The sequence below is a fragment of the Carcharodon carcharias genome, chromosome 14 (genome assembly GCF_017639515.1).
Source record: "Carcharodon carcharias isolate sCarCar2 chromosome 14, sCarCar2.pri, whole genome shotgun sequence".
Taxonomy (NCBI): domain Eukaryota; kingdom Metazoa; phylum Chordata; class Chondrichthyes; order Lamniformes; family Lamnidae; genus Carcharodon; species Carcharodon carcharias.
Window position 1 is genome coordinate 62,798,342 of NC_054480.1, and position 14,615 is coordinate 62,812,956.

Here is a 14,615-nt window from a genome sequence, read left to right on the forward strand (position 1 = left end):
ATGGAATCATAAAACCTTACAGTGGATCAGAGGGTCTTTTGGAATCTCCTGAGGCTTTGTTTTACAATTACTCATCAAGTATTATGAATAAAAAGTCTTCTTGGTTCCGTATATTTCCTTAACTCTTTCAGAAAATGCACAAATCGTCACCAATAAGATAATGAGGGATAGGGGTTTTGCAGAGAACAGAAACAGTGGAAGGTAAGGGGAGCCCAACAAGAAAGTTACCATGGTTGGGGAGATTGTTTCCATGCAGGATGAGATGAGATTGATGGGAGGGATGTGGATGGCAATAGCAGGATGGAGATAAACATGAGAACATAAAAAATAGGGGTGGGAGTAGGCCATTCAGTCCTTTGAGCCTCTCTGCCATTCAATGAGATCATGGCTGACCTTCTACTTCAATACAATTTCCCTGCATTATCCCTGTATCTCTTGATGTTTTTAATATGTAGAAATCTATCGATCTCAGTCTTGAACATACTCAATGATTGAGCCTCCACAGTCCTCTGGAGAAGAGAATTCCAAATATTTACCACCTTCTAAGTGAAGAAATTCCTCCTTATCGCAGTCCTAAATGGCCAACCCCTTACGTGCCCCCTGGTTCTAGGTCCCCCATCCTTCCTGCATCTACCCTGTCGTGCCCTATAAGAATTTTGTGTGTTTGAATGAGATCCTCTCTCGTGGATGGCATTCGAGGGATGAAAGGAATGTGATGAAGATGGAATGACAGTGACAGCATGGGAAGGATGGAATGGTCTGGGTTGGGGATGGGAGAGGAGGGGTGGATGAGATGGTGGAATTGGCTATGTTTGGCAAAATAGCGGAGACAATTACTTGATAAAAGTTATTCTTCGAAAGCCATTTTCTGCCCCAAAAATGAAGATTCACTAAACTTGAAGAGGTTTTAGAAAAGCTGTCAGGCGAATTAAGAGAATACGTCAGCATTGGTTCTATAAATGAAGGCGATAACAGTCTATGCCCTCCAGAGTTTCTACATAGTTTAATTCCAATGGGCAGGCCACTGCCCGAACTTAAACCGAAGGGCCAGAATTTTCCAGCTCCTCATGCTGGTGGGATCTTCTGTTCCCGCCAAAATGACTGGAGATTTCAATGGCTCGCCGGTCCCACCATGGGGGAACTACTCACCGTGGGGGTGGGGTGGGCAGGGTGGGGGGGTGCTGGAAAATTCAGGCCAAGGAAGGAGCAGGTGTAATGTTGCTACTGAAACTTAAATCCTAACCAAATACTTTGTTATGGAACAAGATTAGTAGTTAGGAAACAATGTTCTTCAATGATAGATGCTGAGATTATTACAGAGAAAGATTTCAAGGAAATAGAGTGTTTATTCATTGAATAATATTGAGCGAATCAGATGTAAACTTGTCATTTCAACTCAGGAGAAAAAAGTTCCCAATTAAACTTTCATATACTATGACTATAAAATTATCACAAACCCAGGCTCTTGATAAATTTTGTTTTTAAATTCCTAGCCCTGTTTTTACACATAGACAGCCCCGTTGCTTTTTCCAGACTGAGACGTTTTGATTCTGTTAAAGTCTGTTGAAAGAAAAATTAGCAGCTGAATTTTATGTTGATCGGGCAGGCACACGCCCAACACAATTGGACGTGAAGTTGCGCGAGATGACATCGGGCAAGTGTCACAACATCATCCTGCGATATTTTGGTCAGCAGGAGCATGCAAAAGTCAGAAGTGCGCCTGCTGACAGTTAAGAGGGCAATTAAGCCCATTAATGGTGCAATTATCTGCCACTTTACGTAGCCCGTCCAACATTACGGTTGGCGGACAGGAAAATCGGCCAGGTGGCCTTTACATTTTTCAGCAAACCTCATCCAAGTGCGGGATCAGGTTTCCATTATTAAATAAAGTAAAAATAGAAATCTGCGGATAGCAATTTCATAACCTATATGTCCAGGTGCCTGATTGTGATGCTTGGACATTTTTTTCCTGATTTTAAAAACTTTATTTCCTGGTTTTCAGGTCTTCAGCTCCTTGAGGCAGCACTCTGCCTTCAGGGAGCTTTCTCTCAGTGCTTGCCCTGCCCATGTTGACATCATCGCCCACCCTCCTCCCGCCTCCACTCCAGCAGCGCTGAGCTTTCAAGCGCAGTCGGTGGGCGACCAGGGTCGGCGGTCCATTTCCTGACCGTGCCAGGGTCTGCTGATCGCACCCGCCCACTGAGCTAAAAATTCAGGCCGAGGAGTCCTGTATTTAAAGAGTAATGTTGCAGTAAAGATCCTAATTTGATCACAAATGTTTTGCAACTCTCTGTTGGTTGTCAATACTGCACGTTGGTCCATCTATGGTAGACAGAATTCTGAGATTTTCCATTTTAACTTGGAATTCCTTGAGAATTTATTTTAAGTAATCAAATTAATTATTAATTTAATGTGTTAATGTTTAGGTTGACAGTTCAGAATAGGTATCAGGATGTATACTACCATACTTGAATATTTTAATCACTGACTGAATCCTGTGCTTGAACAGTTAGTTAATGCTGCCAGAACAATTATGGAAAAATAAAAGATTTTTTTTTAAGAAAAGCTGACAATTGTTTTTCCTTCCCTTATTATTCTGTTTCAAGCAATGACTCATGCTTGGATACAATCGCTGGCAATCCTCGAATTAACCCACTGACTGTTCCTAATATGTGCCTTGACAGGCAGTGTCAACAAGCCATTTTATCATGGCAGTGTCAAAGCCAAGTTTGACCCAGTAACTCCCCTGATATCCCCACATCAGCACTTACAGTAAACTTCACGAGGTTGCAAGTAGAACTGACAATCTGGCTGATTTCCCCCTAGTACACCCTTGCGCCCCCACCCTCACACCACCATCACCTGTCTATGGGACTCGGGGGCTAAGTGTTGAATTACTACTTAGTTAAGCCAGTTAACTCAGCACAAACATCACCAACTGAATCATCAATGGAGCTCCAGCAAACAAATTATAAAACAGCATACAGAGCCTCTCCTGGAAGCAAGGGACAGACTAATACAACAGCAACAACAACTTGTACTTTTGTAGCACTTTCAATATAGTGAAAACATCCCAAGGTGTTCACAGGAACGTTGTCAGACATAATTTGGCACTGAACCGTATAAGGAGTTATTAGCACAGGTGAACAAAAGCTTGGCCAAACAGGTAAGTTTTGAGGAGAGACTTAAAGAAGTAGAGCGAGGTAGAGAGTTGGAGAGAATTAGGGAAGGAAGAGCATTGGACCTAGGCAGCTTAAGGCACAGCCACCAATTTGAAAAAGGGAGATAAAAAAAAAGCATCAAAGCCAGGTTTTAAAAAAAATAGACTGCATGTTTAGTAAGGAGACCACATCACACAGTCAAGGAATATGCTCTGCCTTTTTGTGCAGAGGCTAAAATGGGCTAAGGAGATTTCAAAATTGTTCAGATGGTTTCCAATGTTAGAGATCATTCAGACTACATTGTCACCACAAAGAGCACAAGGTGCAATACTTTCAGTAGGAGCCACTTAAACTGACACATTGTTGGGAAAATATAATAATCTTCATTATGTTATTGGAATTTATTGTAAGGTAGGAAAAGTGTTTGTTTGTGTGTGTGAGTGTGGGACTTAATTGAATTAAAGACAGCTGGTCTGGAGAATTTGATGTATCAGTACAGAAGCTAGGTTTGAAATGTTAAACAGGTAAACATGGCTGGAGTTTTAGAATATGAGATGTAAAGGGAAAATTTGCATTTTTAGATAAACCACAGCAATTTGAATTTCAAAAGAGGTGGTGAAATGTTACATTAATCAGAAGAAGCCAGTGTGTTTATTTTTCCCAAAGTTTACAGTTCAAATTGGTACTATGAAAGATTTTTATTATTAGAGAAGTAGAGTTGAAAAGACATATTAGGACAATGGGATTTATATTAAAAAGGGAGAAACCTGTATAAAGGAGATGAGTTTATGTGTAAGTGGAAGGCAGTCTAAGATCTAACAAATATGAAAAGCCTCCAACCTCTAAGCCTCAAGTTGCTGCCTACACAAACTAAAGTTAAGAAAACTCACTTTGAATTTGACTATTCAGGGTATCGTATTACTTTGCCTGGTTCTTTTATGTGTTTTACTGTTTCCTTAACGGAAGTGGAACTGGGAGTTATATTAACTAGGAAAGCTAGGAGTTATCATTGTAGTAATTTGTAAACCTATGTATGTGCTTAAAATATTTTTTTTATTAATAAAGGTTTACTTTTATCTTGTAAGAAACCTAGAAGATTTGGTGGTCTTATTACTGTTGAATTCAAGGCACGCATCTCAAAATAAATACAAATTGCAAAATAGTTGTGGCAGTTGTTTCAAGTTTCCCTCTGGGATTTGAACAGCTCAGCATTTACCATCCGCTAGCCATAACACACATCACTAACCAACCTCATGCAACTGAACTAAGATTCTTGTGTGGTTGTGTTGCTAAGTTCTTTTCTTTCTGTTGACATTTGCTGCAAAAGATTCACAATAACCCAAGTCTGAACAAGCTTGATTCAACAAAACTAAATTTAGATTTGTGAAGTTCAGTAGTCATACCCAGTAAGAAAATGAAGTGGTGGACCACACATTTACTATCCATGATTTTCAGAGTAAATTGTTAAGAATAAAGGTAATGGTTGTGCTGGCCCTCTACATATTGTTGTAAATATCCAAGACACTGAATTATCTAATCACCAGATAACTGTAATTTTCTTCTGCCAGTCATGTTACTGGCATCTTGCTTTCAATAGCTACAAAAGCATGTATCTTGTGCTCAATGGCATCACACAAAATGTGTTCAAGACATCACCAAAATGCCAAAAAAGATGACACTGTTATGGAAAAACAAAGAATACAACAACACAAATGAAGTTAATATAAATAGAGGGGTTTGAATTTACACTCAAGATTATTACAGGCCTTGCAGCATTCACCTACTTTTCTATTAATTGTTATTAATTTACTGACCCCTGTTCCTCACAGCTTGGTTCCATAATATCTTGTCCAAGTCATCTATCCATGCTTGTTTTATCTCTGGAGTTGGAGCATGAAAGACATAAGTATCCCGGGACTTCTGTCTTCTGAACCAAATTTCAAAACACAGCCCACTTTCACCAGAGTTATGTGTCAGTCCAATTTCAGAAGTCTGGAATGCAAAATAGTATTACATATCACACAATACGTCAACATTAATTGTGTCAATCACGCAGCAATGCATTTTAGTTTGCGTTGTATTTATTTATCCATTGGGAGCTCAAGACTTACTTGCCCATCTTCTAAACAGAATCATCATCTGTTATATTTGCTGTTTAATCCTAAAGCAAACATATATAATCCTGATGTATGGAATATAGAAAAGCCTTGCTTCTATCACACTCCACAAATCAAAGTCAAGGCATCACATTTCACAGTTTCATTTTTTATTTTATTGCAAAACAATCTTTCATCAAATTAATGTCAGTTTTTGGATCAGGAGCCAGTAGCTGCTACAGTAGTCTTCTGATTGCCCTCAGATTTCCATAGTTATAGACTATTTCTCCACAGACAGTAGGAGCAGAGGTCAAATTGGACAAAACTCTCCCTTAGCAACTGAACATCGCAACTGTGTTCCAGACTTTAAATTTGCAATGATATGGTACACCTACTGGTTAACAAATATTCCCAATAGTATGTAGCTGCATTTAATTAATGTACAGGACATTACAGCACTAATATTACTTCATTTTGTTAGACTTAAAGCAAACAGGGATCCAATCTGATCCAAGTTGTGACTGGACTCCACTATAACAGTTCACAGTTGAGTAAAAATCAGTGCACTTAATTCACATGCTGTGGTAACAGTACATCAAGTAGATGATGGCTGATCAGCTCCATCAAAGCCACTTTCCTGTGCTAACTCCAGAACCCTTGAAATCATTAGTCTCCAGAAATCTATCAATTTCTGTCTTGAAAGTGCTCAATGATTAAGCTTCCAAAGCCCTCTGGGGTAAAAAATTCCAAAGATTCACGACCCTCTGAGTGAAGAAATTCTTCCTCATCTCAGTATTAAATAGCCTGCCTCTTGTTTTGAGACTATGTCCCCTGGTTCTAGACTTACCAGCCAGGGAAAATATCCTATCTACATCTGCCCTGTCACATCCTGTAAGAATTTTGTAACTTTCAATGAGGTCAGAGATAGATAAACAGACAGACAGATACATAGAAATTATATGTTAAAAACTTCTTCATCTATGTGTGTGGGATAGAATTCAGATGTCATGCTTTGTTGCAGATATATAACAGCCTTAAAGTGAATGGATGTTTTCCGCCTGAACGTCTGTCCTGCAACCTGAGACTGACAAATATATTCCAATCTGCAATGTTCCCTAAGCAAAAGCAATTAACCTCTAACTAACTGGGTCTATATTTGTTGAACAGTGAAACTTGTGACCCTTAAGAGAGATAATCATAGCACAGTTAAACTTCATAGCACCTGACAACACATAAGGAGGCCATTTGGCCCATTGTGTCTGCGCTGGATTTTTGAAAGAGTTGACAATTGATTTTACTCAAGAGGTCGGAAAATGTATGCTCCCTATTCCACCCACACATCCCTTCCATCTTTAGATTCTACTCAAGTGGATACTGAAGAGTTGGTGTTGTGCTGGTTATTGATAGGTTAGAAGAATAATATATTGAGTATTTTATGTTATTTCATGACATATTATATATGTTATTATGAAAACTGTGTGGAAGATCTGCCAATATATGATCAGGCTGCAAAAGTCCCACACCATCTTGTTACAGATGCAGCTGGAAGAACAATCTATAAAAACTGAGCAAGCTAATGATTGATCTAACATTGAAATGAGCGTGCACTTTACAATCTGTATTTAAACTCTGATCTTAATCTTACTAACAGAAACTAAACTTAAGTTGCAGTGGTTCTAACTTAGCCAAAAAAAACATAACCTGCTGTACCTGCTATAAAACACAGCATTCAGCTTCTCATGCGAAAAGGCAAGAGAATTTAGCCAATGCTAACTAATTATAATTTTGCCATAATTTATTTATGGTCTTTAAAAGTGAAGTTACTACTTCATCAAAATAGTTTTATTTCAGCCAGATTCCTTAAAGTCCCTGTAAATAGTTCTTGCAGAAGAATGGGATGTGCACAAAAATTTATAAACATGAGATCAGTAGTATTGTTATAACATCATAACTTTGCTTTTTAATTCATGCTTTCATGCTAATACATTGAAAAGGCTACCTATAAGGCTACCTAACTAATTCATAAGATATCTTGGCAATAATCTTGCACAGTTTGAAAGGACGCTTTAAATGTTTTCCCAGCTGTCAGATATAAAAATTCCCAACTGGACCTTTGATAAGTTTCCATAAAACAAAATAGTGGAGAAAATTTAAAAACAAGAAAATGTACTATCTGCACCTTAAAGGATTGTTTGTAAATGTAGATGTCATTGCTTCCTTCTGTCTTTCTGGTCTTGCTGAAGAGTATGAGATCATCAAAGAGGAAGATGTGTCTGTACCACTTCTTTCGTCCACACCATACAACAAATTCATCTTGACGTAATAACTGGCCCTGCTCCTTTAGGTTCACCTAGGAACAAGATGTTTGTCATTAGCACTCTGATTTCCTCTGTTCCTTGCTGCAGGAATTGATTACTTAAAGCAGAAAATGAGACCATTTCATTGTAGAGGCTGCTGGATTTTCCTTTTTGCTATTTGCTCTTATACTGAATCAGCTGTTTCAAATTTAGATAAAATGGAAAATTGATAGAGTGGCGCGATTTCTAAATGGTAAAATGACTTCTAGCAAGTTTGAAAATCTATAAAGATGTGCTCAGTTGTGCCATGATGTTGTTATGAGCCCAACATTTAAACTTAACTGATAAATGAGATGCATTAGAACTTCCTATGGATCAGTGGCTATGTGCAGTCTCTGGTGGGATGCAGAAAATTACAGATCACAAAAGTTCTAGCTATGCACTCTGAGTTTGTGTTGGGTTAGTTGGTGTCGGCTCAGATTCACAACAAGCTTCAAGAAGAGTATTCAGCTATGATCCTCACTCTTGATCATTATTCATAGGATGGAATTTAGTCGTACCAGTGTGGGTCCTCGTGGCGGACCCAAACGTGGCAGGAATTGCTGGCTGACCACATTTGTGAGGTGGACAGCCAAAAACGCAGCAGAGGCACAAAACCCAGACAATTATGCAGTGGGGGAGGGATGGAAGTATTGGGGTCCGCCATTATCTGTTGGGGTCGGATGTCCAGGCGCCATTTTTAAGCAGCACCCTGACATGCCTGCAGTGGCTACAAGGCAGCAGCTTCGGTGTTGCAGAGGCTGAAAGGGATCCAACTCATGGTCAACTGTCCTGGCTGAACCTTCCCCCCTGTCACTGGACCCCAAAATCATCAGTGCTCTTCCCCACAGACAGCATCAGGAGACTCTCCCACCTGACCAAGAAAGCCTGGACGGAGATTGCAGCAGAGGTCAGCAGTCATGGGGCCCACTGACACACCTGGGGGCAATGTGAAAAGAGGATCAATGACCTCCTCCACGCCACCATGGTAAGTAAGACAGTGCCATTAGAACAATGTGGCTCTCATTAGGGCAACAAGCAATGGGTCTCAGCGCAGTGGGGAACCAAGCAGGAGGGCAAAAGAAATATAATACTCCTCAACAGATGCATCATGAGGCATGGATGTATGTGGGAGGGAAGGTACAGACTTTTGCTTTCATTGTAGTGTAAACACTGTGGGAGTGAGAGTGTGGACGAGTTATCTGGGAGGCCTCATTACCTGTCAGAGGAGTGTATCCTGATAAAGGTATTACTTGTCCATTAAGCATAAACTCATTCTGCCCTACTTTCTGCAAGGAAAGATGGCACACAACAGCAGAGAACGGGCAAAGCCAGGCGGGGAAGTGCCAACATTAAGATGTTAACAGTTGCTGAAGAGGAGGCAGTGAAACCAGCTGGAGAGCAGGGAGAGCCCGATAATTGTGGATGGGAAAGTAGGATTGCAGAGAGAAGAGAGTGAGGAGGCCTCATGCTTGGTGTCATCCACTGAGCAGACAGGAGATGCATGTCGGGGAGAGATTGGAAGAGGATTTATGAATAATGTGAACCTAATTCTGTGTTCTCCAATGCAAGTCCTCGTATTCCAGGCAGAGGGCTTGCTCCATGGTCTGTGACCCCACAGTCCACCTTTAGGGAGGAGGATGTTGAAGCCTCAAAGGGCGCAACATTATCTTTCCCCCGCACCCTCCAGCAGCACTCATTAGTCACCTTGGTGGGCATGTGATGGTGGTTAGAATCAGGGTCACAATCTGGTGAGCACACCACAGGCATATGGAGGAGCTGACGGAGGCTGTGACAGCCAAGGGGCCTGATGGTCAAAAGACTGTTGGAGACCAGGCCCATGCTCAGCCCCAGGCTGATGCCTTGCCTCTGGTCACGGCCACATGAAACCTTCTGAAGGTGCAGCAACAGGCAGGTGAACATCTGACAGAGCTGCCAGATACTATGCACAGTCATGTGCGGACACAGAAGAGTCTATCCAGGCCACGAGTTCTGCCATGTCTCAGGTATGAGTGTGAATGGCTCTCTACATGGAGATGGTGCTGACCGTCATGGAGAGCCAGATTCAGCACCTCTCAGTGGTTGCTGGGTATGCACTTGGATCTGCATACCATCACTCTGGTCATAATCTCTAAACAGCAGTGGCCAGGTGAGAGGAGCGACATGTCTGGACACCACGCAAGGTGTCCCTCCTCTTCTGGCATTAAGGGAGATATCCTTAGCCACTGAGCAGGAGTGGGAATGCCAGTCTGTCACTAATGGGTGCTCCTCTCAGGGCACTCTGAGAGTGAGCAGTCACTCCTCATCCATTCTGTCAGTGACCCCAGTGCCTTGACTAGCCGTGGCCAAAGATGATGCCCTTGTGCCTGTGCAACATACCGGGGCTCTCTAGGCTCAGGCAATCAGAGATTAGCAGTTAAGGTAATCTTAGGTAATGGGGCATCACACACAACAGCCAGTCTCCAGCTTAGCTGCAGATGTTGGGATTGCACCCTGTCATAGTGTTTCTAAACGTATGAGAATGAGCAGGTCGGTGCCCCAGGGTGATGCAGGAGTTCAATCTTCATGTGATAGTTTATGGTAGTGTGTATTGGATGGTCTTAATGTTGTCACCTAGCTAGCTATGTGAGTGCCAGCAGAATAAGTAGCAAGCCTGAATGGGTGAAGGCTATAGTCACCTCTCCATGGTTGGGGTGGCAAGCGTGGAGTGGTTTATCAATGTACAATAGTGAGTTGCTCTTGAGATGAGATGCAGGTATCCCTTTGGTGAAAAGTCTAAAGTGTAGGGCTTGCCAAAGGCATAATGTCTACTGGAATCTGATCTGAACGACAGACTCGGGGAGCTCCGACTCGCATCTTTCTATTACTCTCATATCTGGTGCAGGAAACTCGATGTGTTGAGCTGCTTGCTCTGCTCCCTTCTCCCCATCTTGCTCATGATGAGTGTGGCTCCTCCAGCTCAGTAGTCAGCAAGGGCCTCCACCCCTCACCCCCTTCCTCCACTAACCACCACCCCCCACACCACCCAGCTGCGTGAGGTTGTGTAACGCACAGCAGACAATGATGATCCGGGTGACCCTCTGAAGAGTATACTGTAAAGCCAGTCCAGGCAATGCAACCTCATTTTTAACAAGCCAATGGTCTGATCAGTCATCGCCCTTGTGGATCCATGAGATTCACTAAAACACTCCTTAGCTGGAATCCAAGGGTGTCTCACTGGCATCATCAGCCAGATCTTGAGCTGTCACCCAGAATCCATCCCTGCAAGCATCCAGGGGCCTCAAAGAACTGTTATACATGGGAGTGGTGAGGAATGTAAGGATCATGACAGCTCCCTGGGAACGGCGAGCAAACACCTAGAGGATATGTCTCCTGCGGTCATGCACCAAATGAACATTAATGACCAAGCTCCACTTTTGAACCAGCTGCCATTTGTGCCTCTGGACCCAGTATCAGCCTCCCGGTGCATCACTCCTCCACCCGGAGTCCCAGGATCAATGGGTGGACAAGACCCATTATTGGCTCCAAAAGCTCTACAGATGTAAAGACTCTGGCAAGGATGGGTCCTCCACTGGGTCCCTGGTCTTCAGGAAACATCTGGTGTCTATGTTTGCTGCATCTCTTTCACAGTCACCAAGCTACTGCAGCCAGTTAAATCTGCCCCTCCATGAGATGACCCTCAACCCCCTGCAGTGACCCTTGTCCTTTCCGAGATGAGCCTTGATCTTCCTGCAGTGACCTTTGTCCTCCCCAGGCTGACCCTTGACCTCCCCACAGTGACCCTGCCCCTCTGCAGTAACTCTCAAACTCCCCACAGTGAACCTTGCCCCTCATGTTGTTGAACACATTTTAGGTTGAGATAGACAGACTTTTGATCTTTCAGGGAATTAAGGATATGGGGAGCAGACAGGAAAATGGAGTTGAAGCCCAAGATCAGCCTTGATCGTATTGAATGGTGGAGCAGGCTCGATTGGCCACGAGGTCTACTCCTGCTCCTATTCCTTCCCACGATGGACCACAGCCTTCTTTCTTCTTTTCAAAGAAAATGGCTGAGTTGTGGCAGGCAGATCCAAGTGACTCACCTTCCCCACATAGACAGACTCATCTGTACACTGCCAGATTTAAACAGCTGGGAAACTGAAGGCCCGTGATCCCCATTTACCTCACATTTAAACCCAAATGTACCATTTAATCGCAAAAGATTCCACGTTAATGGATTATAATAATACGCAAAACCATTAAACTTACCTTCCTGCCGCATTGCGTTGATATTGCTGTCCCACTCTCTCCCTGCTGCCAGGATAATTTGGGCCTTTTATCCCGACATTGGAGAACTGACACGTGCGATTCAATGCCCCTCCCACCTCATTCTCCACTCCCTCAGCCAGCATTAAATTCCGCTCATCCACCCAGATGGATACTGGGTGAGGACAACACTGAGATAAAAACAAAAAAACTGCGGATGCTGGAAATCCAAAACAAAAAACAGAATTACCTGGAAAAACTCAGCAGGTCTGGCAGCATCGGCGGAGAAGAAAAGAGTTGACGTTTCGAGTCCTCATGACCCTTCAACAGAACTGTTTTTTCAGGTAATTCTGTTTTTGTTGAGGACAACACTGAGTTTGGATGTTACACGCTCACAATTAAATAGTACACTGACACTTACTGTCACAGCTCATTTGCGTACTCAGCAGATAGTGGAAAAATGCAAAGTGACAACACAAAATATATCATCCCATCTGGATGACAGAGTATTGCAAATAATCATATCGTACCCTTACATTATTAATAAATCAGACATTCTCAGAATTTTGAAATACTGGGGAATTTATAACAGTCATAAATTGTAGAGGAGGTGATAACCATGTTGTAATTTTCATAGTATTCTTGTTCTTGGTTGAACATGTAATTAAAAAAAGGTCTGAATTTCAAAAGAAGAGTAAAAAGCTTCACCATTCTAAAGTGAATCTAAACTTACATCGCACTCCTGTATATCATCCATAGCAAGTAAATCATTTCCATGGCGGAGCTGGAAACATACAATCTCATGGGCTGCCTGGAGCTCCTTGCACTCCTTCTCCTGGGCTGTGCTGCACTCTTTGAACATATCTCTCAGGAGTAAGTTGTATTTGCTGATTCTCTGAATAGGTTTCAATAGGTAGGATGCCAGGTCCAGCTTGTCGCCTAATTCCAGTTGTTTGGCCTATGCCAGGAGAAAGAAAACAAGTTTAAGCCATTTCATTGCTGAATTTGCCAGTGCAATGGTTCAGGTAGAAATATTTCTGAATCCCATCTTGATAGATGTTACTGGCAAAGCTTTGGCTACCCACCCAGTGAATTTTACTAAGGCTGTAATGGTCTTAAGCTTGGTCATGATATAATGGAAAACTTATTCCATTGTACTCTTGCAGGTTCCCCACTTTGAAGGAAGTTGAGTGGTTCTGACCGTGATATTTTCATGACTTATGCTCGAAATCTTGGGCTAAATTCTATACGTTGTAGGCATGTTTTGTCATTATAAAATTAAATGATTTTATTTAAGCCCCCCAATTCAGCACCCTGGTTTGATGAGCGTTGTAAAAAAAAGTGCTGACAATATTAGTCTAATCACTTGTGCTTTCGAAAACATTTTACTAACCAAGCCTCCTCTGATTACTGAAGATGTAGAGTATTGTCATCACAAGTAAAATATCTGCCAGATTACTATTTTTCTCATTGCCTTCCTTTTCCATTGAAGGAATGGCCATATCAGGCAAAACGCCTTGGGTGGGGTTGGGGGAGTGGGGCGGGGAAGAGGTGGCATTTCCAAGAGATGTGCTGAAATGCTTTAGAAAGCAACCATTTTTTTGGTTATCAATATATTAAGATATTTTACTCTCTCCATCCTGAGATGCCAACACACTCACGCAAAATATCTTGTGTGAACTAAGTTCTGGGAACAAATTTAGCAAAACAATACATTGAACCTGTGTTGAAAACTTCACATATTCGCCTATCAAAAACTGAAAAGGTAATCAGAGACCTTTACAAAACCCTTCCCCACAGCATATAAGTCATTTCCTGATTTCTATCCGATATGTTCCAATAACTAGTTTCCAGATGGGATTAGCAAAACTCTAGAAGCAGACTTTCTGCTCAGATTTAGAGCTGTTGCAAACCTTAGGGAAAGGTGGAAGGAGTAATTGTAAAGGATAAAAAAAAATCATCATAACTCCTTTATTCCCGACACAAGAAAGCTTACTAAGTTCCTCAGTAAAATTAATTTTGCAAGCCTTAGTTCAAATCCTCAATTCAGTGTTAAATTATTAATTTCTCATACAGTCAACAATTATAATTTGTATAGTATATAGAAATTTTCAAATTGATGCTCTGGGAGATGGATAACATAAAGGAGAGTTTAGCTTACATCAGGCTGTGTGATATACAGCCTTGAATAGTGCAAAGCATGAGTTGGGAGGATGGAAATGAGAAATTGAACTTGGATTCTCCCTTGTTTGGAAGTAACATTGATGTTAGGGAGGCAAACTTTGAAACGCAATCCCCAATGTCCAGTCTATGCCTGGAAGTGTGCCATATTGGATTAAGCAATTTTCAGGAGGGCTGTCAGGATCCTGAAAATAGTTGGGGCCTCATTAATATAAGGGCCCTACATAATTGGACCACGTACTCTGAAGAAGCTGATCCCATGGCTGCTGAGTAGGAAATCTGATCGCGGTTTGTTCTTGCTGTACAACGCATAAAGTCCAAACTGGTCCTCCTAGAATAAAAGAGAGTAGATGAAAAGTCTTGTGAAGAATGAAGCTATCTCTTTTGACTCATTGGCAAGAATTTTCCCATCAGCATGCGGGGAGGGGGCGGGGGGGGGGGGGGGGGGGGGGGGGGGGGTGGGGGTGCCACTTGCCGATGTGTAAAATGACAGAATGATGCCGGGTGGGACTGCCGACGTCATTCCATGTCATTTGCATTTTCAGGTTAGTGGAGGTGCAGCTGAATCATATGTGCGAAGGAGCGCACTTCCGCAT

At 42.1% G+C, this 14,615-nt stretch overlaps 1 protein-coding gene across 2 annotated transcripts in view; it reads right to left on the bottom strand.

Moving 5' to 3' along the window:
• Positions 1 to 14,615, bottom strand: part of LOC121287443 (pleckstrin homology domain-containing family G member 4B-like) — a 198,406-nt gene that overhangs the window by 20,705 nt on the left and 163,086 nt on the right. For both annotated transcript variants that reach the window (XR_005945191.1, XM_041205331.1), the window contains exons 17-20: positions 14,261 to 14,350; positions 12,572 to 12,796; positions 7,437 to 7,607; positions 4,976 to 5,153 (exon numbers count right to left, since the gene is read on the bottom strand). Coding sequence is in view for 1 of the 2 variants with exons in the window: in XM_041205331.1 (XP_041061265.1) it covers positions 4,976 to 5,153; positions 7,437 to 7,607; positions 12,572 to 12,796; positions 14,261 to 14,350 (664 nt within the window). In the remaining variant the exon portion in view is untranslated. The remainder of the gene's footprint in view (positions 1 to 4,975; positions 5,154 to 7,436; positions 7,608 to 12,571; positions 12,797 to 14,260; positions 14,351 to 14,615) is intronic.